The sequence below is a fragment of the Acinonyx jubatus genome, chromosome A3 (assembly GCF_027475565.1).
Source record: "Acinonyx jubatus isolate Ajub_Pintada_27869175 chromosome A3, VMU_Ajub_asm_v1.0, whole genome shotgun sequence".
Lineage (NCBI taxonomy): Eukaryota > Metazoa > Chordata > Mammalia > Carnivora > Felidae > Acinonyx > Acinonyx jubatus.
Genome location: NC_069388.1, coordinates 56,471,121 through 56,495,933, shown reverse-complemented (window position 1 = coordinate 56,495,933; position 24,813 = coordinate 56,471,121). Strand labels below are relative to the sequence as shown.

General features: G+C 42.3%; 1 protein-coding gene across 1 annotated transcript in view; it reads left to right on the top strand.

Annotated features, from left to right (window-relative positions):
- The first annotated feature begins 835 nt into the window (after positions 1-835).
- SLC9A4 (solute carrier family 9 member A4) overlaps positions 836-24,813 on the top strand; it is a 68,323-nt gene continuing 44,345 nt past the window's right edge. The window contains exons 1-2 of the mRNA XM_015065183.3: positions 836-1,633; positions 6,816-7,279. Of these exons, the coding sequence (XP_014920669.3) occupies positions 1,348-1,633; positions 6,816-7,279 (750 nt within the window). The 5' untranslated portion in view covers positions 836-1,347. The remainder of the gene's footprint in view (positions 1,634-6,815; positions 7,280-24,813) is intronic.

The window sequence follows — 24,813 nt, the reverse complement described above, 5'->3', positions numbered from 1 at the left end:
CACTCACTAACATGAACCAAAAATATATATAACTCATCCTGCAGTCTGATACGGAAGACGCGTTGAGACTGTTTATGAACAATAATTCTCATTTTCTGTTGAATGCTATTCCTCATTGCAACAGAGTTCTTACTTCCATATAGAATAAGAAATGTGATTAAAAATAATAAAAACCAACATTTATTAAGTGCCACTAATATGCCAGATACTTTGCTTGTTCTCTCTTATTTAATGCTTCTAGGCAATCAATGAGTTAGATATTTTTATCCTCCTCATTTTCAGATAAGGATGCTTTGAGAGGTAACTAATTAGGTTAATGTCAAACAGTCTGTTGTATCGCTTTTTTTTGAACCAGGGGGCCATTAAAAAAAAAATCCTTTAAAATGAAAAATTTGGATGTGCCATGGAGTTTTTTAAAACTAGGTTTTAGATGTATTTCATGAAACTTGTTCTTCTGTTCATTTTTTTTTTTTTTTCTGCATACAATTCATGGAAAGCTGGAACTTCTGTCTTTGGATTACTGCTCATGCGTTCAGTAATGTGTATGCTGCCTTCTCCTCTTCCTCATTCCTAATTTATAGAGACCATACGACTCCAGGACAATCCAGGCTGACGTCTATGGTCTGGCATAATTATTAATAGCTCTTCTTTATTCTCAGAAATGCCCTGGTGTGGATGACAATTTCACCACCACCTTTATTAAACATTCATCATTAAACACGCCGAGGTGTCATATTGAGGCTGACCACTAGGTGTCAGTAGTGTAACCCCCGGAAAACACTCAAGGAAAGCATTTCATTACAAAAGTCATATCAGAGCAAATAATTAAGTGTAGTGCAGGAGCTACCTGCAGCCTGTCCATTCAAAACAAGTGAGAGAGCTCGGGGAGGAGAGCGGGATCAGGTGCAGGACAGACAGGTAGCTCCTTACTGGGATCTGGTGGAGAGGGAAGGACTCCTTTCTTAGCCAAAGGACTCCAGTGATATCTGGAATGGACACCCTGGTGTCTTTTTTTAATTTTCACTCACAAGATGAAGCCAGTGTGCAGTGACGTGAAGAAACAGCTTTGAATGAAGACATGTTTTCCCCCTTCCTAAGCTGCTCTTCAGATCATGATCGGACGAAGGTCACATAGGCGACCTGGGCTTTAAGGAGTCTACCGAATGACTGACGCACTTGAGCCAGAAGCTGAGTTATCTGAACACGAATCCTTTAAGGGACTCAGAACTCAATGACATGCTCGGACTCTTCTTGGAATGACTCACGGACTGTACGTATATTACCCTTGACCCAGGTGGATGCCCCTGCTCTCCAGAAACCCTCCTCACTGCAGATGTGTGGCACACCATGAGGTACAGGGTCGGGGAAGCCCACAGCATGGGTTTTCAAGTGTTTGTGCCTTTCAGTCCCTGGAGCTGGTTGCTACTGCTGGTGGCCCTCAAGTGTCCTGAAGCATCTTCTGATTTGAACGAATCCACAAATTCCACTGCCCAGCGTGAACCTAACGTTCGGTTTGCTGCTGCAGGCTCAGAGTCAGATGAGAAGATATCTGTTTTTGCACTGGATTATGACTATGTGCAAATTCCTTATGAGGTCACCCTCTGGATACTTCTAGCATCCCTTGCAAAAATAGGTAAGTCCCCGCACACCTGGCTGTGAGAGTTGTTCTCCCCATGAGATAATGTATGTGAAAATGTCTTGCCCCTGGTGAACTACGTGGATTTTAACTGTTACTGCTATTGCATCAAAAAAATCTGTTCCTTCGAGTCAAGGGGAAGCCATAACTGCTTTGTGTAAAGCCATTTAATCCTTCAGGACTGTGCTTTGAAATTTGAGCATACTTCTGGGTTCTGGGTTGTTTTGATTTCTTCTTGTTTCAGGATGACAACCATGTGACTATTTGGCACATGAAAATCTCAAGTTCTGTGCATTAAAAAATAGAGCAAGGCCTGTAGGTCTTGGAATGATGCTCCTTAGAAATTTTAGGAGCACATAATGATTCTTCTGTGAAATACTCTTCCTTCATTCTTGGCCATGTAACTGTGGGCTTCATAAATGACTCCCATTGTTTATTCTTTAAAAGCGTGACATGCGCTCCTTGCAGATTGACAGAAAGCAAGGAGCAAGACAACCACACTCCGTGGTGGGATATGGGGGCATAGAAGATGACATGTCAGTAAGATATAAGTTTATGCCTGAGCCAAATGGAGCCGGTGGGGCACCTCTGGTTTCCTTTGTGAAATAAAGGAATTCGAATTCATGGATTAATTTCTAATCAGGGTTATCTGTGTCAAAAACCAAAGTGATCTTTTACACTCTGTGACCATTTAATCCTTAACTCCACCCCCTTGTCTCCTTAATACCAGCTTATTCCAAAGTGGAAAACTGATGCAGTTATCTCACTTATTAAGCATAACATCTCCTTTGCCTCGGTTATGAACTTTGTTACTTGGGTAGATACATTGTCCTACTGGGATAGAATCCATGAAACATTTTGATGCTTATTTACCCTTTTCTTCTAGCATGGGTATGAAATATGGGTTCAACCACCGGATCTGGCAGTTAACTCCTTGGGATCAGGACTGTGGGTTCCATCTATTCATCTAACTTCCTCCCTGGGGATGACGGGGGTACTGGTGTATTCACTCGATGCTCCTTCACAACTGCTTATCATTATGAGCTAGTAAAGTCTGAAGAATGAATGGAAATTTCTAGTGTGAAGAACTCTTGTGTGATTTGTCAAATCATTAACTTACACAAAGGGTCTCATGTTATTTCTAAAAAGTGCTCAAGTAAAACCGGCTTTCTAACAGGGTAACATTCTCAGTTCAGAGCTAGGGTTCTACTACCTTTCATGCAACCACATGGGTGCTGAGATCATTCAAAGTGACCTTGGGGCGCCTGGGTGGCTCAGTCGGTTAAGCGACCGACTTCGGCTCAGGTCATGATCTCGCAGTCCATGGGTTCGAGCCCCGTGTCGGGCTCTGTGCTGACAGCACAGAGCCTGGAGCCTGTTTCAGATTCTGTGTCTCCCTCTCTCTGACCCTCTCCTGTTCATGCTCTGTCTCTCCATGTCTCAAAAATAAATGAAACGTTAAAAAAAAAAATTAAAAAAAAAAACAAAGTGACCTTATGTGGATCTTGAGTTTTCCTTTGTGAACAATGCTGTAGATTCTGCCCCACCCCCTCCCCCCAACTCCTTTCCTCTTCACAGTAATGGGTGAAGTCGGTCTGGGAATCAAGGAATGACAGCTGACACTGACGAGCTAGTCACCTTGACTTTCTAGGTCTCTGTGTGCCCAGCTGTGAGATTATTTCTAAGACCTCTTTGGGTGCAAATAAGGATTTTCTAGTGGCAAAGAGGTTTACATTCTCTAAACAGGGCAATGCAGAAAGGATATATTTGACCTTGGTTTTATGTTGTCATAAAACATAGATTGTTTTTTAGGGTATCTCATGTGTCCACACTCACTGTGCCTAGAAGTTCAGAGGATGGTAAGACAGTATTGTTCACAGGACTACTGGCTTAAATGATCTTGATTTTCATGTCGATGGAATGCAACATACTTTAGAAAAAAAAATAACTTCAGTAGGTTATCAGTTGGATCATGCTTATTCAAGTTCAATGTCAAACTTGTTAGTCTTTAAGGATTCAGACTACTTCTATACTGTACAAGAAAATAAGGTCACATTTATTGATTTTTATTTCTTACATGTCAAGTACTGGACTCGTAGTTTTATATATGGTGGCTCATGTGTCTGGGGCAAAAAAATATGACATAGAACTATAACATGCAAGAAATCTATATAGATTTTCTTAGATTCTATATTATAAAACTAGAATCAAAATATAATTGATAATCATTATATTTATCATTTATTCTTTCATTCAGTCATTCTATTAAGACACATTTATTAAATGCCCATACCATATGTGGAAATGACCATGGTCCCTGGCCTCAAGGGTCTAGTTGAATGGGGAAAACAGATGAATTTAGCACTGCCTGATAGGCACTCTGACAGAAGAATATCACAGCTCTCCCCCAGTCTTTTTTAAAACATCCAACTATGTGTGTTAGAGAAGAACAAAATTATGGAACAAAGATAATACAGAATCACCTCAGACTTTTTGTTTGTCTTTTATTTTAGATCCACCTCTTGGAACACTACAGAAGGGTGTTCCTTGAGTCATTGGGCAGAATGGAATTGTAGCGCCATCTTTGACTTTCAGGCAGGACTTTGTTATTTGTGGCCATTTAAATTTAGGGCCCTGGAACTGTAAACTCTCTCAAAGTGACTGACTCTATTGTCCATCATGAAAGGGAGGAGAGTTGTACAGTGTGAAATGGTTCTCTTTACAATGCCTTACTTTACAGTGCATGGCACCTCTTCCTGCTACCACTGCGTAGGTGTAGCTTAAGGCAGTTGCATGTGGGATCCATTTCAGGAAACTCAATTCCTGGAAGCAAGACCAAACTGGGAAGACAACGGGGACTGAGAAAAGCACACTATAGACTCTTCCACCTCTTTTACATATTAAAAAGTTCAGTGTAGTTAAAATAAGCACTAACTGAAGAAGATGAAGAAGAAGAGGAAGGAGAAGAAGGGAGACGAAGAGGGGTAAGAGGAGAAGGAGGAGAAGGAGGACAAGAAGAAGGAGGAAAGAGGGGGAGGGGGGAGGAAGAAGAGAAGAAGGAGGAAGAGGAGAAAGAGAAGGAGAAGAAGAATAGAGGGAGGAGGAGGGTGGGAAGGAGGAAGAGAAAGTTATCATTAGGAAATGGAGAGAGCAGGACTCTCAAACTCTTGAAGGAGGCCTTAAAGCCTACTTCAAGCCACTGGCTTGAAGCCAGTGGATAGGCTTGTGGTTTTGGATTGTCCCTTGATACTAATTACATTCTATCATAATAACCTGCCTGCTGATGATAAATGAAATTCAAAGCTGTGATCAAGGAAACCCACATGCTCTTTGGATGGCTGGACTTAAAATTCCTAAGGAGACATTCAATGGCTCTCTGTGGCCTATGGGAGAAATATTCACTCTTTAGCCTTGAACTCAAGACCCCCTATTATATGGCTCAAAATCATCTTCCAACTCTTCTTCCAATATTCATCCAATTCATAATTTCCTCCAGCCAGGTGACCTCCTCGATAAATGTTAGACATATCTGACTGGGCCATTCACACCTCTGTTCCTTTTCCACTGGAATTCTCCCCACCTAAAATCTCTCCCATTCTTTTGTCCAACTATGTAACTCCTTGTCATACCCCAACAGCCTGTTCAACTTCTGCTTCCCATATAAAAGCTTCTTTGGTGAACATTTAACCTGATCAGTCGTTCATTTACACACTTGTAGATTCTTTCAGCAAATAGACCAGCTGCTGTGGGCAAGACACCTTGCTAAGCACGTTGGGGAGATATAGAAATGTATGTCATTCTGTCTGAGTTGGAAGAGTCTGGAGGTGAGCAGGGGAGATGAGTCATGCACAAAAAATGATAGAGAACATTGTTGTTAGATACTGATAAAATAATACAGTAATTCAGAGGAAGACATATGGTTTCCTTGGGAAGTGGTTGGGAAAGGTTTGAAGACTGAGATGGACCTAAACAGGTTGAAGAAAAGACAACCCAGGCAGCATTAATGGTAAACGAAAACTAGAAAGGTGTACCGCAGGGGAAAGATGTGTAGTTGGCTGTGATGTAAGATGGATATATAAGGATAGTGTTGGGTGGGAGGGATATTGACTTGGAGAGAACCCCAGAGTGAACTGCTGTGCTCTGATCTCTTCTTATATTGGTGGAAATAGTCAATGTACACTTTGCTGTATACTTACGCATTGCCTTGCTTTTGTCTTCTTATTTGTTAATGTCTTATTTCTGAAATTCCACCAACAGCTGGAATTGTAATAAGCGTGTTTGGTTCTCCACTTTATACACAGTGCTTCCCGGTGGGTTGGTCTTGGCCCAAGGATGCTTCCCAATGCCCTCAGTTTAAAAATCTGTGAGTTGCTTTATGTGCCTTCAGAGACTTAGGTGGGGACTGAGACGATCAGATACATGTGGTTTGGAAAAGTCGTCTGGCAGCAGGAAATAGAGTGGACGGGGGAATTGAGGGTGAGATAGGAGAAGAAGCTAATGCAGCAGTCGGGATGGGAAATGAGGAGCCTTCAAAAAAAGGTGGTGGTTGTACAAATGGGGAGGAAGAGCTGGTCTTTAGGGGCATGGCTGAGAGACATAGCTGATGAAATAGGGAGCTGGTTGTAGGAGGGGCAAAGCTGACAGGGCTTCAGGGATTGTGACTCGATTTCCTACTTAAGTGGCTGACCGGCTGGCAGTGTCATAGGTTAAATAAGGAAAATAAAATAAAGGACTGAATTTTTGTTTATTGGTTTGGGGAAGGGAGGCTCGGAAGAAGCTGATGTTTAGGTGACTGTGATTGACTGCCTGAGCCCTGAAGGTGGGTTTCGCAGGAATGCAAAGGAACTCCACTCCCTTCTCTCCTCTTCCCCCACTGCCCTGCCGGATCCTGTAAGGTGGGGAAGCAGGGAGGGGCAGGAGAGGGGACGACTGGCTGAGGACCACTCTGGGACCTGCTCTGGGCCTGGCATGTTAAGTACTGGATCTCGTTTAAAGCCCCCACCATACTTCCAGTCCCTGCTATGCATGGGGACCTGAGGCTCAGGGATGCACACCAGCCTACCCAAGGTCCCCTCTGCTTGGTTTCAGATGGTCTCTTGTATACCAGTCTCCTGGTAGCTTAGTGGCCAGAGCCGTCTTATTTGCAAACATCTAAATGTGGTTCTCTGCTTTTCCCTAGGCTTCCATCTTTACCACAGACTGCCAGGCCTTATGCCAGAAAGCTGCCTCCTCATCATCGTTGGGGCTCTGGTGGGTGCCATCATCTTTGGCACTGACCATAAATCTCCTCCCGTCATGGATTCAAGCATCTACTTCCTGTATCTCCTTCCACCCATTGTCCTGGAGGGTGGTTACTTCATGCCCACCCGGCCCTTCTTTGAGAACATTGGCTCCATTTTGTGGTGGGCAGGCCTGGGGGCCCTGATCAATGCTTTTGGCATTGGCCTCTCCCTCTACCTCATCTGCCAGATCAAAGCCTTTGGCCTCAGTGATGTCAACCTGCTTCAGAACCTGCTGTTTGGTAGCCTGATCTCGGCTGTGGACCCTGTGGCCGTGCTGGCTGTGTTCGAGGAGGCGCGTGTGAATGAGCCGCTCTACATGATGATCTTCGGGGAGGCCCTTCTCAATGACGGCATTAGTGTGGTGAGATGTCAAAGCATGTCCCCGGGGAGATGAGGAGTCAGGTGAAGCTGGAGACAGCAGTCCATCCTCTGGGCAAATGGAGAAGGCTGAGCATGACTGCGTCAGGGCAGGACAGGAATAGGCTTTGGTCAATAGAGTGTAGCCAAGTTCTGGTGACTTCCCTTAGGATCTGCTACAAATAAATAATTGCTCACTAATGCTGCTTGTCATTCAGTAACCAGATAGCTTCTTTAAACAGAGGAAAAGGAGAGGACAGATCATTTTTTAGTTAAAATCAGGTTCTCAGAAGAAACTGTTGTCAAAGGCTCTTCTGGTCTTTTCACTAGGATAATCCGTAATTTACCATTTTTCTTTTCTCTCATTCACTGGACCTCACCCTCATTCCCTTCATATGCTTTTTGCTTGTTTTGTGTTTAACATGTTGCATGCAATAATGAATTTAAATAAAAGATGAGGTAGGAAGGGAGTTGAAAAGGATTTGCAAAATTGTGTTAGCAGCCTTGGTTGCATGACTCCTACAGAATATGTGAATGAGGCATTTTTGCGTAAGGACTCCTTCAGGGGAGAAGCTGAGAAAAACTTCACAGGCTGTCAACACAGGGCATTGAGGCCCAGAAGACGTCTTTGGTGCTGGAATATTCAGGCAAGTCAGCCCATTGCTTAGTTTCATTACATTACCTCAAACCTTTACCAGATGTTAGACTGTGAAACTTTTTTTTAAATCGTTTATTTATTTTTGAGAGACAGAGCATGAGCAGGGGAGGGACAGAGAGAAGGGGAGACGGAATCTGAAGGAGGCTTCAGGCACCGAGCTGTCAGCACAGAACCCGACGCGGGGCTCGAACTCACAAACCACGAGATCATGACCTGAGCCGAAGTTGGATGCTTAACCGACTGAGTCACCCAGGTTCCCCTAGACTGTGAAACTTTTATATATAGTTTGATTTGCTTTTCTTATCTTCTTTAAAAACTTATTTTTTTTTTAATTTTTTTAACATTTATTTATTTTTGAGACAGAGAGAGTCAGAGCATGAACGGGGGAGGGTCAGAGAGAGAGGGAGACACAGAATCTGAAACAGGCTCCAGGCTCTGAGCTGTCAGCCCAGAGCCGGACGCGGGGCTTGAACTCACGAACCGCGAGATCATGACCTGAGCCGAAGTTGGACGGCCAACCGACTGAGCCACCCAGGCACCCCAAAACTTATTTTAGAGAGACTGTATGAGTGGGGGAGAGGAGCAGAGGGAGAGAATATTAAGCAGGCTTTGCACTAATAGGGGGCTTGATGCCAGACCCTGAGATCATGTCCTGAGCAGATATCAAGAGTCGGAAGCTCAACTGACTGAGCCACCGAGGCTCCCCTACTTTTCTTATCTTTAAATTTACATCACACCACGTAAGTGATACAGGAATGCATTTTTATCGTAGAAGTTCCAAACAGTACAAAATTACACAGCATAAAAACACAAAAGCTTCCACTTTCCCCTCTCCTCACTCTCTAAGCAAGCCCTTTGATCAGTTTGGCATTTTCCTTCCCTGTCTTTTCTTTTCTTTAATGTTTATTTATTTATCTTGAGAGAGAAAGCACACGCAATGCAAGGTGGGGGGAGGGGCAGGGAGAGAAGGAGAGAGAGAATCCCAAGCAGTCTCCATGCTGTCGGAGCAGAACCCTATGCCGTGTTTGATCTCAGGAATGGTGAGATCGTGACCTCAGCCAAAATCCAGAGACAGATGCTTAACCAACTAAGTCACCCAGGCACCCTCCCTGTCTTTATTATATGCATATGTGAGCGCATGCGTGCATGTGTGTGTGTCTAGATATATATTATTTTGCATAAACTGGGTGAGGTTATATTATATGCATTGCTTAAATATAACAATTCATTCTATATCATTTGTTATGGAGTATTTCCCAGATTATATTAATGGTAAGTTATTTAACCGTTTCCTGATGATAGAAGTTCAGGTTGTGACCCAGTTTTCACTTTTGAAAACTACAACATTGCGATGAATATTATTGTTTCTGCATGAGTATTTTTATAGGGTACATTCTTGGAAATGAAATTCCTGGGTTAAAAAAGTGGGTACCTTAAAAAATTTAAAAGATGCTGCTCATCCAGTTGGTGAGGGAAGGATTCTTCCCCCAGGGATAAGGAGTGACACCCAACAATAAACAGATGACAACAGTTAGATACATACATTCATAGCCCAGGGGAGGAGGACATTGCACACCATGCAAGGCCACGTGGGTGCCGCACTTGGGAACAGAGAGAACAATCAGGGATATGGGAGTAAGGCTTTGTGGTAACAAGAAGAGAGGTACCTCCTGGTTCCCCCAGGATGATGTGATTGGCTTGTTTCAAATCATTCCACAGGCTGTCAGGAGACTGACGCCTGATACTCAGGAATGAGCAAGTATAGGGCCTGATCCCATTGATAGGAAGGGCTATTTGGCCAGTGAGCGGTCAGGCTGAGGAGCAGAACTTGGAGTTATGCCACTCAGGATCCTCCCCGTTTTACCAAATGTCAAGGTAGTACACAATATTGGACCTTAATTTTAGTTGTTATACCATAGCTGCTAGAATTTTCCAGAAACTCTATATGGTCTTACATTTCCGTAGTACATTAAATGCACGTTTTCTTTTATCGATGTCTACAAGAGTTATTTCTTCTTAATGTTTTCCAATTGAATGAGCACAAAAGGGTTAATCTTGTTTGTTTTAATTTGTATGATGATATGAAGCATCTTTGCAACGATCTTGGATCATTAGTGTTTCTCATTCTGTAAATTGGAAGTTCATAATCTCTTGGGGTGGCCAGACTTTAAAAACATGAAGGACGCTCAGTTAAACTGAAATTTCTTATAAACAATGAATTTTTGGGGGCGCCTGGGTGGCTCAGTAGGTTAAGCATCCAACTTCAGCTCAGGTCATGATCTCGCGGTCCATGAGTTCGAGCCCTGCGTCGGGCTCTGTGCTGACAGCTCAGAGACTGAAGCCTGTTTCAGATTCTGCATCTCCCTCTCTCTCTGACCCTCCCCCGTTCATGCTCTGTCTCTCCCTGTCTCAAAAATAAATAAACGTTAAAAAAATAAATAAATAAAAAACAATGAATTTTTTATACGTCCCAGTTATTGTATGCAAGTATATTATCTTGTCCATTTTTCTTTGCTGTTTTTTAATTTTCAAGTGATTTGTAGAAACTCATTGAATCATCTAAATTTTAAACTTTTGAGTATTACATACAAATCAAATATTTTCTCTTATTGTGTCACTTAAATGTTTTAAGGGGCACCTGGGTAGCTCAGTGGGTTAAACATTTGACTTTAGCTCAGATCATGATCTCATGGTTTGTGAGTTCAAGCCCCACATCGGACTATCTGCTGTCAGCATGGGGCCAGCTTCAGAACCTCTGTCCCCTCTGTCTCTGCCCCGCCTCTACTCATTCTCTCTCTCTCTCTCTCTTAAAATAAACAAACTTAAAAGATTTTTTTCTTAGATTATGGTATCTTTTGTCCTATAAAACTTTTAAATTTTTATGAGCTCAAACCTAATGTACTCTTTTATTGACTCTGGGTTTCATATCTTGCTTTCAGAGATTATGCCCAACCAGAGATCATGCAAACATTTTTTTTTAATTTTTTTTCCCTTTCACCATTAGTTATTTAATTCATCAGGCACACAATATTTTATTGTGAGGACTTTGTGCAAAAAATAGATAGTGCAGGGAGCAAAAGGCTCTTAAAATGTAACCCAAGATATCTAGGATGGGTTCACCAAGTGAAGGAGAAAAAAACCATACACGAAGTCAGACATCAATTAACTTATTCATCATGAGAATCTCTAACTGTTCAGCAAGATGCTAGACTCATCAGGGCTACACATTCTTTCCTTCTGGACAAGTTCCACAGGAAGCCAAGTTGTCTGAAACTGGGAGGAGAGACTGGGACTGCCCATGGGACTGCCACGGGAATGACCTCCTGCCAGGTGCTTCAGAATCACTTAGGTGGGACTGATGAGTATTTGGATGTCCAAACCCCATCTCAGACTCTCTGGGAATGGAGCTTGGGAATCTGTACTTTAACAGACACCTCAGGTGATTACCAACGTTTGAGAACTAATGGTTTCTCACCTTTAGGTTGAGAGCAGCTGATGTATCTTGACCTAAAACAATAATACGTTTAGAAAAAGGGTGGTTCTCTCCTCCGACTGGGCTGGATGAAGCTCTGAGATCACCTTTCGCCACCATTTGGTCTTTAGATATTTTCATACCTCTGGTTTTGTTATAATGGAGTTAGTGGCCCTATTCCACTCCTAGGTGGCCCCTCTGAACCATGATGTGTTAATTTCACACTTCATCTCCTAAAGATAATCTGATTTCATTTAAATCTAAGTTATTTGGTATTACTTGCTTACTGTAACCCCCATCACTGGCTGAGCCACTGAGAGCGCTTATCTGTGATAACATCAAAGCCACCTCTTGACTGTCCATTCTGGGGTAATTCTTCAAACTTTCCTCCACAAATGACTTTCTAAATCCCACCTCTTGTAATTTTCACAGGACACCCTATTTCTAACATTGGACTCTGTTGCTTCTTTGGTGTTGCCTCTGAACTTGAGAATCTGACTTCACCCTGAAATTTCTCTAGAATTTATATCTAAAGCCAATCACAGCTCGGTTTCTGGTTGGGGTTTCTTGGCCAGCGACAGTTGTTTGATTTTCCCAAAGTTAAATTGTTTCCACTTGGACATTTTTTTTTAAATGATCATTTCAAAATAAAATTATAATTTTCAACCGACCAGAGTATCTGCTGAGGGCACTGTTGTGACCTCCAATGGGCAAAGCTGCTGTTGTGTTGGCTCCAGGGGGGTTGCCCACACGTCACTCCTGGGTCACTCTGTGGTCACCCAAAGCACAGTGAGTATTAAGTGTGTGCTCGGGCACTTCTGTGCCCCTACGTGAAACCAGAGAAGCTCCAGGGCCAGATTTAGAAAGCAGTTTGAAAGCAACTGGTATTTAATGCAGTCCAGTTGTATTTTGAGCTAAGGGCCTTGAACTCACCCTTTCATTGAGGAAGGGGCCTTCCTGAGGGCAGCAGTCACAAGCATGCTCTTTCAGCAGAAAGTCTGAGTCATCTGGAAAACGATCTGTGATTTGTGGGTTACATATGACAACTCTCCAGATCTTTATTCACTAAAGAATTGCTTTCTTACTAAAGAGAAGCTGTTCCAGAACTGTCAAAATACCAATGAATCTGATTCTCCAGGTCTCTTGCCCCATGTGTTTCTCCCTCTTGTTGAATATCTCACCAGAGCACACCCTTCGTGATGGGCAAAGGGAGCGGAGCCAAAACCCAAATAGCTCTAAAATGATAACTAGTATCCCCAGTTGAATCTCAGGGCCAAAGCCATAGCAGGAAGAGAGGTGCAGCTATTATATCCAGGCCCTGCATGGGGTCACTTTGACACTATTTTATTAAAGTGTTGCTTTTTACTATGAGGCATGAATTAACAAACACATTTCACGGATGAAGAAAACAAAGCAAAGGAAGTTAAAATAAATTGAACAAGGGCATGCTGCCAGGCCAAGGACAGTCTGGACACACAGGACTGTCTCATTCCAACATTTTTCCTTTTATTCTTGCCTCTTGAGTTTTCTTGTTTCCTTCCTTCCTTCCTTCCTTCTTTCTTTCTTTCTTTCTTTCTTTCTTTCTTTCTTTCTTTCTTTCTTTCTTTTCTTTCTCTTTCTTTCTGATTTTGTTTTTAAGTAATCTCTACACCCAACGTGGGGCTCGAACTCATGACACCAAGGTCAAGAGCTGCCTGCTCTACTGACTGGACTGAACCAGCCAGGCACCCCATCCTTCTGAGTTTTCCAACTTATGGAGCCAGAAGGGATAGGAGAGAATCCATGTGTTACCGATGAGTACTCTGGGCTCAGGTCCAGTTGGCAGTGAAGCCAGCATTCTTCCTCTTAAACAGAATTGCCTTATTTGGCCGAATCCAAGGTGTGACTCCAGGAAAGATTCTGATTATCTCTGGGCCTCATTTCTGTAAAATTGGGATGATAATATTACTTAGCTCATAGAGTCACTGGAAAATTCATATTAAGCTTTTTGTTTAGTGAGTGCCCCATGAGTCCTGGCTGTTATTGTTATATCATATCAGCTCATGGACACGCATTGGTAGTTGGCTCCCTGTTCGTAGGTACCTGGTTTTAAACATGGCACTGCTTCATTTATTGTAGGCAGATGGTTCTTACTGTAAGCAGATTGTTCCTCTCTGGTTCTCCTGGGTCGATTTGCTGAATAAGCAACAAGGCGATATTGCCAACGTTTCTTTTGTGTCCCATCTTTCCCCATCGGCCCCCTCCTCCAACTCATCTGAGAGGTCCAAAAGGCTAGTACAAGCCAGGCCTGAGACCTGAACCCAGGCAGATGGCCCCAGAGCACGTCTGCTCCTGACTGCTACTCCATGCTGTCCCTCACCTCTCCCTCTCTCCCTCCAGCTTTCTTTCCCTCTGCCTTTCCTTTCCCAGTGGTATCTTCATTTGGCATCTTGCTGTGCTCGAGTCTGTCCTCTAGGACCATAGTGAATGAGAGAGTGGTAAAGGGGGGCAAATGAAAATGTCTGAGCCCAGACCTTGGGCCATTCACATTGATGGTGCTTTACATACTTTTCCTTATTAAAGCTTCATAACAGCCTAGTGTGGAGGGGGGTTGTTGTCCCCGTTGATGAGATTTTGGAGAGGTGGGGTTGTTCGGAGGTGACAGCCTAGAAATAAATCTTGAAGACATCTTTGGGACAAAAAGGTGATTTTCTTAAAGTACGGGGACAGTACCTGTGGGCAGAAAGAGCTGAACTGGGGTTGTGAAGAATGACTGGTTATATATTACAGGGGTGGGGGAGGTAAAGTCAAAGGGGAAGTTTCCAAAGAGGTTTTCATATGCTAAAGAAGAGTCACAGGACACTGGAGGTCTAGCTATTGTCGAGCTAAGGTTGTTTTTCCTTCTAGCAAAGCATTAACATTAAGACAGTAGGGAGTTCTTGGACTTTAGGCTATTGATAAGAATGCATTTTTCTTGGAATATTACCAAGGTATTTACAAACTGATGGAGACTCTCAGCTTAGCCATTTGTTTTTTGTCTTTTCCTTCGTTCTTGGGCAACCGGGAGTGCCTGAGGAATGTCACACATATCCCACCTGAGGAGGCGGGGTGGGCGGGGGTGGGGGGGGAGGGATAGCTTGTACTTTGCTCTCAGCTTACCTTATGCTCCCTCATCATTCAAGGTGTGAAAGGACTGTATGTAGTGTTTAAAAGCAGGGGCGCCTGGGTGGCTCAGTCGGTTGAGCGTCCGACTTCGGCTCAGGTCACGATCTTGCGGTCCGTGAGTTCGAGCCCCGCATCGGGCTCTGGGCTGATGGCTTGGAGCCTGCTTCCGATTCTGTGTCTCCCTCTCTCTCTGCCCCTCCCCCGTTCATGCTCTGTCTCTCTCTGTCTCAAAAATAAATAAACATTAAACAAAAAATTTAAATAAAAGCAGAGATAGCCACACCCCAGACCCAGACATCTGGGTTCACATCTCCTACTGACTCTTCTTGCTCCTTTGAGACTTGTAGGTGAATTATCAGATCTCCACATGCTTAATGTTCTTCATTGTCATTTTTATTACAAAGATACAGATTGTCAGGAAGTCATTTATTGAATACAACTTTTTTTTTTTTAATTACTTGTTTTGAGGACAACCTTCAGAATGGTGTAGGTTTTCTTTTTTTAATGTTTATTTATTTTTGAGGGAGACAGCATGAACAGGGGAGGAGCAGAGAGGGAGGGAGACACAGAGTCAGAAGCAGGCTCCAGGCTCCGAGCTGGCAGCACAGAGCCCGACGTGGGGCTCGAACCCGCAAACTGCGAGATCATGACCTGAGCCGAAGTCAGGTGCTTAACCCACTGAGCCACCCAGGTGCCCCTGAATACAACTTATTTTATGTGGCTCAGCATCCAAAAGGTAGAGTGAAAAGTTCCCCTCCCACTGCTTTTGCAAGCCAGCCATCCCCAGCAACAGTTTTTCACGGAGAGCTTTTACCTTTCATTCAGTTAGCCCCTGTATTTATTACAAATGCTTGTTGCTAGCCTTATATCCCAAATTTCCAGACGCTGTATGCTGGAATTCCTTGCCCTCCTCTGATCTCATCTCATCTTGTCATACCATTGCCAGCCTAACTTTGCCAAACAGTTGCCAGGTGATCCCCATGATTTCTTTCCTAGCAGCTTCTGCCGTCATCATAGGACCAGCATGTAGCACTGAGCCTTGCAGGCGTGCTAAGTCATGCGCAGGAATGAATGCTGCACAAAGAGCGAATAAATGAATGGAGGATGGGGACTAGGAGACACTGTGCAAAGGCTGTGCTTGCCCTGTCACCTGCAGCTCTGGCCATCTCCAGAGACCACAGCTCTCCTTCCCTGACTCCCTAGTGACACTCAGTTTGAATTCCGATTTGTCAAGGAAGCTGTGAGCAAACAGGGGTGTTCTCCTGACACGTTGCCACCACCTAACAGTAGAATTTCTCCCTGACCCTAATTGCCAGAGGTTGGATGAAACCAGTGGGAAGGAGGAGTCCCAGTGTCCTTCCTTCTCACACCTTCAGGGAGCACCTGTCCATGCTGGGGCTGCCTAGGCAAGGGGCACGAGAAGATGAACGGTGGGCCTGTAACCCTTAGGGCAGTCACTTGATGGAGGAGGGACAGCCATTAACCTTGCTGGTTGTGAGGACGAGATGACAGGTTTAAACCAAACTAGGACAATAGGGAGCAGCTTGCCAGAGGAAGCTGCATTGGATCTGAGAGAAAACATTTGTGTGGGGTTGGATTTTCCTTCATGATTCTCTCTGGTTTATGACTTTCCTCCCTTAAAGGGGTCTTAGCTCCAATAACATCATTCAAGAGGAGTAAAGTGTGGCCAAGAGCACGGACAGCAAGGCCATATGCCTTAGTTCAGTTGCTGGCCACACAGCTTGCATCGGTGTGACTTTAGGTGAGTTATCCTCTGGGCCTCAGTTTCCTTTCTTTAAAATGGAGATCAGGTTGTGTGCGGGAATTAAAGTGAGTTAACACACCTAACCATGAAAATGGTGTCTACCACAGAATAAGTAAAGGATGTTTGGTGTGTGTGATATTGTGAGTTATGATAAATATATATTTGGTCTCCATCCCCACTCAGGGCACGGAGTTCATAAAACCCTTAGAATTTCCATTGATGGCACTTGCAACAGGGTATGCCTTTTTATGTTAAAGAGGTAAATTTTGGAACCCCCCAGTCACCTAATGTTGGGGGCTGGTCTCCTGGGGAGCCAACCATGTGATTAGAGGGTTAAAACTTTCAGTCCTCACCCCTAGACCTCCAGGGAGCAGAGAAGGGCTGGAAATTGAGTTCAACCACCAATGGCCAATGATTTAATCATGCATGCCTATGTGACGAACCCTCCATGAAAAACCAAAAGGACTGGGGCACTTGGGTGGCCCAGCTGGTTGAGCATCAGACTCTTGGTTTTGACCCAGGTCATGATCTCACAGTTGTAAGATCAAGCCCCATGTTGGGCTCTGCACTGAGCACGGAGCCTGCTTGGGATTCTGTCTCTGCCCCTCCCCCACATGTGTGCACCTTCGTGGGTTTGGTCTCTCTCTCAAAATAAATTTTTAATTTTTATGGAAGCTCCATATCCTGTCTCCATATCTTACCTACGCATCTCTTACATCTGGCTATTCCTGAGTTATATCCTTCTGTAACAAGATGGTAATCTAGTCGGTAAAATGTTCCTCTGCGTTTTGGGAACCACTCTAGCAAATTAATAGAATCTGAGGAGGGGGTGTCAGGACCTCCGATCTATAGCCTATTTGTGGGAGGCAGAGGTGACAACCAGGACGTGTAGTTGGCATCTGAAGCGAGGGTGGGGAGGACATTCCTGTGGACTGAGTCCTTAATCTATGGGATCTTACGCTATCTCTAGTGGAGTTCATTGCTTGGTATTGTGGCATAAATCACACACATCAAAGTTGGTGTCAGAGTCGGGCGTTATTAATAGAAGTCCACGTACACGAGCGCTTCTGAGCCACAGAGCTCTCTTCACATCCTAAGGGATGCCACATCATGCAGTCCATCGGGCTGGACTTGGTAGGCTCAGCTTTTCCCAGAGAAGTGCTGTGCACAAACTTAAACAGACTCTTGGGGGCAGGGGGAGCGGCGATAGGCAACTTTTTCTTGTCCTCTTTTGAGCTCTTTATTTCCTTTCATTTCATTCAGCTTCCTAGGATAGGAGGTGAGAGGCTTCAGATACAAGTAGACAGTTTCCTCTGGCTAAGAATGTAGGGAGCTCTGTGTGTAAGGGGGAGGTGAACCTTACAAGCTGTACAATTTTTGAGCAAGTGACTCAATCCATTTGTGTCTCTATTTTCTCAGGTATAAAATGGGATGATTAATCTGACCTCAGACAGTGGTTTTGAGGAGGATGTGAAAAAATACACATAGATGCCTGGCACATAGTAGGTGATGAGTAAAGTTCCTATTGACCTTCCTGTATTCAAGAGGAGGTTCCACACAAGAAAGGCAACCTGTTTGACATCTGTTGGCATCGAAATGGGGATAAGCCCCAAGCCTCAGACAAACTGGGTTGGTTGGCTTTAGTTGCCTGGGGAGTGAACTCCACTCCCCACAGTGATTCAGCAAGTGCACCTGAGCTATAAGGAAGTTCCCCCCAGAACTGCTTCTAACGCACCATGGGGGACAGCAAGTGTCTGGTGCACCCCCAGCCCGGGACTCACCCAGCGGGGGCCTTTTCAGGGTGCACGTGTGTGCGCATGTGAATGTGTGATGCAACCACACAAATAGCTTGGGATAATGCTTGACCAGGCTGGGGAGATGGAAAGAACTGGAAAAAAAGAAGGGCGGAAGACACTCCAATGCAAACAGGATGTTGGAGAGGTCAGAGATTCACCGACCTGAAAGAGGCAAATCAGACTTCTACATTTCCCCCAAGGGATGATACCTTTGCCTCCTATGTGTCCAGGGTCTAAGCTGTAGACTCCTGTTAACAAGCAGCCTGAAACATCTGTCCCCCAAGGGCACCTGGATGGTTCAGTTGGTTAAGTGTCTGACTCTTGGTTTCGGATCAGGTCATGATCTCACGGTTTCATGAGTTCAAGCCCTGCATCAGGCTCAGTGCTGGCAGTACAGAGCCTGCCTGGGATTCTCTCTCTCCCTCTCTCTCTTCTCCTGCCTCATTCATGCTGTCACTGTCTCTCTCAAAAATAAATAAACTTAAAAAAAAACCTGTTCCCTGGACCCATGTGTTAACTCAGTAGCTTAGGCAGGACAGGGTCAGAGAGGGACACTTCAACCATGATTTCATTGGAATTCCTCAAATTCGATTCATAAACACCTGTTTAGTTCATTTTCTTTGGGTTGAAGAAACGACGACTGAAGTTTGAATTGTATAAATTTATTTTCAACCTGCCTATGCTGTGAGCCATTTGTGGGTGGTTAGAACTCCCTGCAGTTCACAAGGGTAGGAAAAAAAAGAACAAAGCCTCACCGGTTATCAAGTTGTCTTTCCTTTGTCAGGAGGTAGGGCTGAGAAGCCATGGAAATAGATTTGGAAAAGAAACACTTAGGGGAAAAGCAAACTCTTTAAGTCTTTAGAGAACAATCAGAATGATCGCAGAAAAGCATGTGAAAGCAGTTCTTTCAAAACCTTAACAACCACGCACCACACGCACCAACTGTGCTAAGTGCGGGGATGCGGAAACAAACAAGTCTTGTCCCTGCCTTTGAGGAGCCCCAAGCCGGCAACATTGGCCTTATTTCTTTTTGTCTGTAAATTATTCTTCTTACCCTACAAGAACGGATCTGCCTATTCCTCTGTGTTTTCTTATTGCCCTTTCAAGCCACAGAGATTTCTTAGGCGATTACATAATACATTAATAGAAATCACTGACTTGGGAGAAAATCCTAGAATTACAAAGAGCCAAGAGAGTTTCCTAGCTCGGTGGTTTTCAAGAGATCCCACCCTCCTCAACCGCATGCATGCATGCATTCTCAAGGGTGAGTTGGGTGTGTTGGGCTGTGGTATGGAAAAAATATGCTCAGTATCATGTGAAAATCCCCATGAGTTGGCAAATAGTTTCCCTATAGCTTCCTCATTGATTATGTAAAGTGAACAGTAGCCAGCAGAACCTGTTGTATAGGCCCTCTCTGTAACGTTATATCCAGGCGATGGGTCGGAGAGACGAGGCCAGTGATTCTGGTTCTGGGCGAAGGTTATTCAGATTTCACCCCTTAACACCCAGGATCAGCTTTGGTCATTAGTGAGTATGAGACTAAGCCTGAGAGTAAACAGAGAGATCAAAAAAATCCAGCTCCTTTAAGTTAAAGGTAAAAGTTCAGTCCTATTTGATTGACCCAGAGTTCACCTGAACCTGAATCATTCATTTATTCATCATTCATTCATTCATTAAAAAATATTATTGAGCAACCATTTTTCAGTTTCTGAAAGTTTGGTTTCTCTAAGCTAGTCTTTAGCTTATTTAATCTACTGGGCCAGGCTGATGTTTGCTTTTCTAGTTAAAAAAAAAAAAAAGTCTTGAGGCTAAATCGCCTTTAAATTGCTTTTCCTGCAATGTTGGTGAAAGATAGTCCTGTGGGCATTTGCTCTAAGTTGATGGGAGGGTGAGGGAGACAAGATGGCATTGACTCAGGGGTACTAGGCTGGGGATTTCCTTCGATGGGATTATGGATGAGGAACAGGTGTTGCTGGGGCCTGGGTGATTACTATTAAGTTAGTTTTGACCTTCTGAGTTTGAGATACCTAGAAACCATTGAAAAGCATTTTTTAATTTGATAATAATTTAATTTAATCAGTAAAATCCTGCCACTTGTACTTCTCTCTATTAAATTTTCTGATGTCTATTCAGGTCAACTTCCTGGTCTCTGTTCTCTGAAGTTCTAAGTAACAAACATTCAGGGATATCAACCCTAGGAGGGTTGGTAAATCTCATGTTAAATCTCCTGTCTATGGTTGCAGATCTTCTATTTCTTTTTTTTAGGAGTGACGTTAAAGCTTCCTTTCTGTCTTTTCTGTCATTATGCAGTGCCTGCTAGGTAATTGCTGGTTTTCTTAGTTGATTTCCTTTGCCAGTCAGAGCAAGTGGTTGTCAAGGAAATGCTCTATGATAGAGTTTAATGTGCCCATGGCCCTTCAAACAAAATAGAAAATTAGCTGGATTCATTATTCAAACAAAATAGAAAGTTAGCTGGATTCATTATTTAATTTCCTCTAAGGTCGATGGATACATTTCCTTATGATATTCTCCATACCTTTCCAGTATCTGACATATAGTAAGGATCATTTTTACTGTACTGTGTTGTGTTCTGAACTTTCTGTGCTTTTCACATGTGTGTAGAATGAGTAATTAGTTAGGCTTTTGTTTTTATGAAACTGAGTTTACAGCAAGCTCAGGTAATGAGGATGAATTAAAAAGATACACGAGGCAATCAGGAAGACATGGATCCCATATTAGTCCATTAGGGCTGCCATAACAAATAGCACAAACTCGGAGACTTAAACAAAAGAAATGTATTTTCTCACAGTCCTGGAGAAGTCTGAGGTCCAGGTGCAGCAGGGTTGGTTTGTGGTGAGACCTCTCCTCCTGACTAGCAACTGGCCGCCATCTTGCTGTATCTTCGGTGGTCTTTCCTCTGTGCACCCTCTTGGTGTCCCTTCCTTTTCTTATAAGGACAGCAGTCCTAATGGATTAGAACCCCACTCTTAAGACCTCATTTTAACTTAATTCCCTCTTTACAGACCCTATCTCTTCTTATCTAGTCACATTCTCCAGTACTGGAAGTTAAGACTTCAACACATAAATTTGGTTACTTTACAACCAGGTCTCATAAAAGCCATAACTAGAACCAAGCTCATTTTAAGGATTTCAGAAGCACCAAGGTTGAGGGAAAAATCAGAAGTAAAACCAATAAATCACTGAATTAGTAATTAGTAAAAGTTTATAGTGCATACACCCAAAAATACAGTTCACAAACCAGCAGCACCCAAATCAAAACATGGAATGAAGATCATAAGTATGTTGTTAGAAAGCAGCTTATATAGCATAAAGGCAGATACTTTTCTTTATAGTGATTGGTTACAGTATTAGAATTTTCTTAAATTGAAAGGAAATTGGTTAGTGGTTACTTCATATCAATTTTAGGGAATTATTTAAATTTTGCTAATGATTTTCAGAGGCACAGCCAAAAATGACCCAGGTCAGGCTAGCCGAGAATGTCTTACAAAATAAGCTGAATTAAGTGTTGCTAGTATGGCTAGACTGGTTTTGTCTGCTTAGGAAATTTTAAAGTCTGGTTTCCATTTGTGTTTGATTTTAACAGAAGCAAGAGTTCATAGATCTTTTCTGATAGTCAGGAAGGGCCAGGTTATGCTGTGGTAATAAACATCCTTCTAAACCTTTGTTGGCCTAAAACAACAGACGTATTTCTTGTTTACACTACTTGCCAGAAGAAGGCTCTGTGCATCATGGTTGCTCAAGACCTTGGGCTTAAAGAGCAGGTACCATATTGAGCATTGCTGGGCACTGCACCAGAGGGAAAAAAGATTTATGGAATCTCATCTCGGCAAGCAAGTGCCCCATCTCATAAACAATATAAATCACTTCTTCCCCAAACTTATTCAAACTCAAAACTTGGCCAGGCATAGACACATGGTGGAGCTGGAAGTGCAATCCTATCAGGTGCCTGAAAGAAAAAGAAATATGGGGTGCTAATAACTATCATGTTGTCATTCCAGAGCCCCACCACCAATGCAGCTTCGGTCAGTTGCTCAGAATCTGCTGCTTTTTATAGATCATTCCGGTTTCACTCCAAACTCTAATCCTTAGTGTTCATTATTCGGTTTCTGGCCCTCATAACCCATACTTCTTTGTGGCCCTTTATCATCTCTTAATTAGTCTCATGGTATCTATTCATCAACACCTAGTCAAGTCTCCCTGTACATCTCAGAAAATGCAGTTGCTGTGGCTCATAACTAGGAGAAGGTTTCACTGGCAGTCCCCGTCTATAAATGGGCTTCTCTGGGGTCTGTCTACTCCTGTTCTTGAATGGGAAGTCTCATGCTGAAAGTCACATGAAGCTACCTCTTCTTCCGATGCAATGTCATAGAAGTTACCCTAACAAGGAGCCATAAGCATGGTCAGGAGTATGGCTCTCATGTCCAGGAGGGTTCATAGTCACAAAATATGCAATAACTGATCATTAAGGTCTCCACTATCAGCATCAGAGGAATCCAGAGATTTCTTGTGGAAACAAATAGCTTTCTCACTTTCGTTCTCAAGGATGGTTAAAAGTTGGTACATTTAATGGACCTACATGGTTATAAGATTTTTGTATTTTATGTGAAGTGGTATAATGTTAATGAAAAGCATCATGTAAAAGAGTGAGAAATTTATATTGTAGAGCAGTAAACATAATGCAAAGAAGTATGGACAAGAATAAAATTAAAATAGAATTCTAGAAAATATTCAAATAAAATGAATGCAGGAAAGGGGAAAAACAGAGGAAGGAAAGAGAGAATAAGTAATAAAGTGGTTGATTTAAATCTAATTATAACAATGGTGGATGCAAATTGACTGAATCTTTTAGAATCTCTAAAAGAAAGAATTTTATTGAAGCCCAAGTTAGGACAGCTGCCCAGGAAACACGCTCTTCACAGGGAAGAAAGTACTCTGGAGAATGAACCATTTTTACAGGGTGTACTTTTTTACATCTTGTAAAAGCTCAAAAGATTACAGATTAACATATAAGTGAGAATCACACTTTTTATCATAAAGAAATACAGGGAGTAAGAACATTGACAGATATCTCAAGACAAGATGGTTTTCCTTTAGGCTGCTCATTCACAAAGCCAGTGTATAGTGCATGTATGGCCAGCCATAAATCAGGCTTTTGGTTTGAACAAATCTTATGTACAGTCATGCTTACACCAATTAGAAAGAAATCTAAAATGGTTTCCCTTGTATATCAGGCTTTTAGAGAGTTTTTCCTCTCGTCACAATAATTACATTAAATATTAATGGACCAATGCTCCAGTGAAAAACTGAGATTACCAGAATTGATTATAAAACAAGATTCAAATGTATTCTATTTATAAGAAACACAACATAATTATAAGGAGTCAAATAAGTTGAAAGTAGATGAATGAAAAAGATGCACCAGGCAAATAGGAAGCATAAGAATGCTGGTGTGGCCATGTTAATATCAGCTAAAATAGATATCACAAGGAGTGATCACTTTCTAACTCACATTGCAAGGTCAATTCCACCCTAATACCAAAATGAGGCAAAGATAATGCAAAGAAACTACACACCAATATCCATCATGAATATAGTCCAAAAATACTTAAGGAAAAAATTAGCAAATCAAATTCAGCAATATATAACAAGAATAGTAAATCCAGACGACCAAATGTACCAGACCAGAAAATGCAAGTTTAACATTGGAAAAAAAATCTATGAATGTAATCCACGCTGTAAACAGGATTAATGATTGTATCATTAGATGAAGAAAACCACTGGACAAAAATTCAGCACCCATTTATGATAAGAAACTCCTAGCAAGATAGAAAGAGTAAGTAACTTCTTCGATCTGACAAAGCATATTTATGAAAAACCAGAGTTAACCTCATACTTAAGGGTATTCACTCTCAACACTTCTATTTATTAAGCAAGAAATAAAAAATCATTAATACAAGATCACTAAGGAAGCAGTATTTGTGGACTACTGTTATTTCTTTATTTGTGGCAGACATGCTGACTTATGTAGGAAATCCTCAAGATGAAAGCAACTACTAGAATTAATAGGTAAATTTAGCAAGGTCACAGGACATAGGGCTAATGTACAAAAATCAACAGCACTTTAATATAGTAGTGGCAAATGACTTTAAATACTAGCAGCAAAAGGATATTTCAAAATTCCACTTATAAGTACTGTCAAAATGAAAATTCATAGAAGCAGATTCAACAAAGATGTGCAAGACAAGAACTTTTCACTGAATATTATAGAACATTGCTGACACGATTTAAAGACCTAAATAATATCATATTTGTTAATGGAATCTTCAATATTATTAGAGAGGACAGTTTTCTCTTAACTGACCTGTAAATTCAATAAAATCCAATCAAAATCCCAAATTTTTTTTGTAGAAATTGACAAGCTGATCTTAAAATCTGACTGCAAGTTCAAATGATATTAAATGCACAAAGCAATTTTTAAAAAGAACAAAGACAAAAGATTAATTTGAAGTTTACTATAATGCCGCAATAATAATAAAGCAATAAAAGTACAATATTGATCAAACAATAGATATGACATCATGGGGGAAAATAGAGAGTCCAGAAATAGACTTTCACATATATGATCAATTAATTTTTGGCAAACGAACCAATGAAAAAGAAAGACATTGTGCCGATACTATGG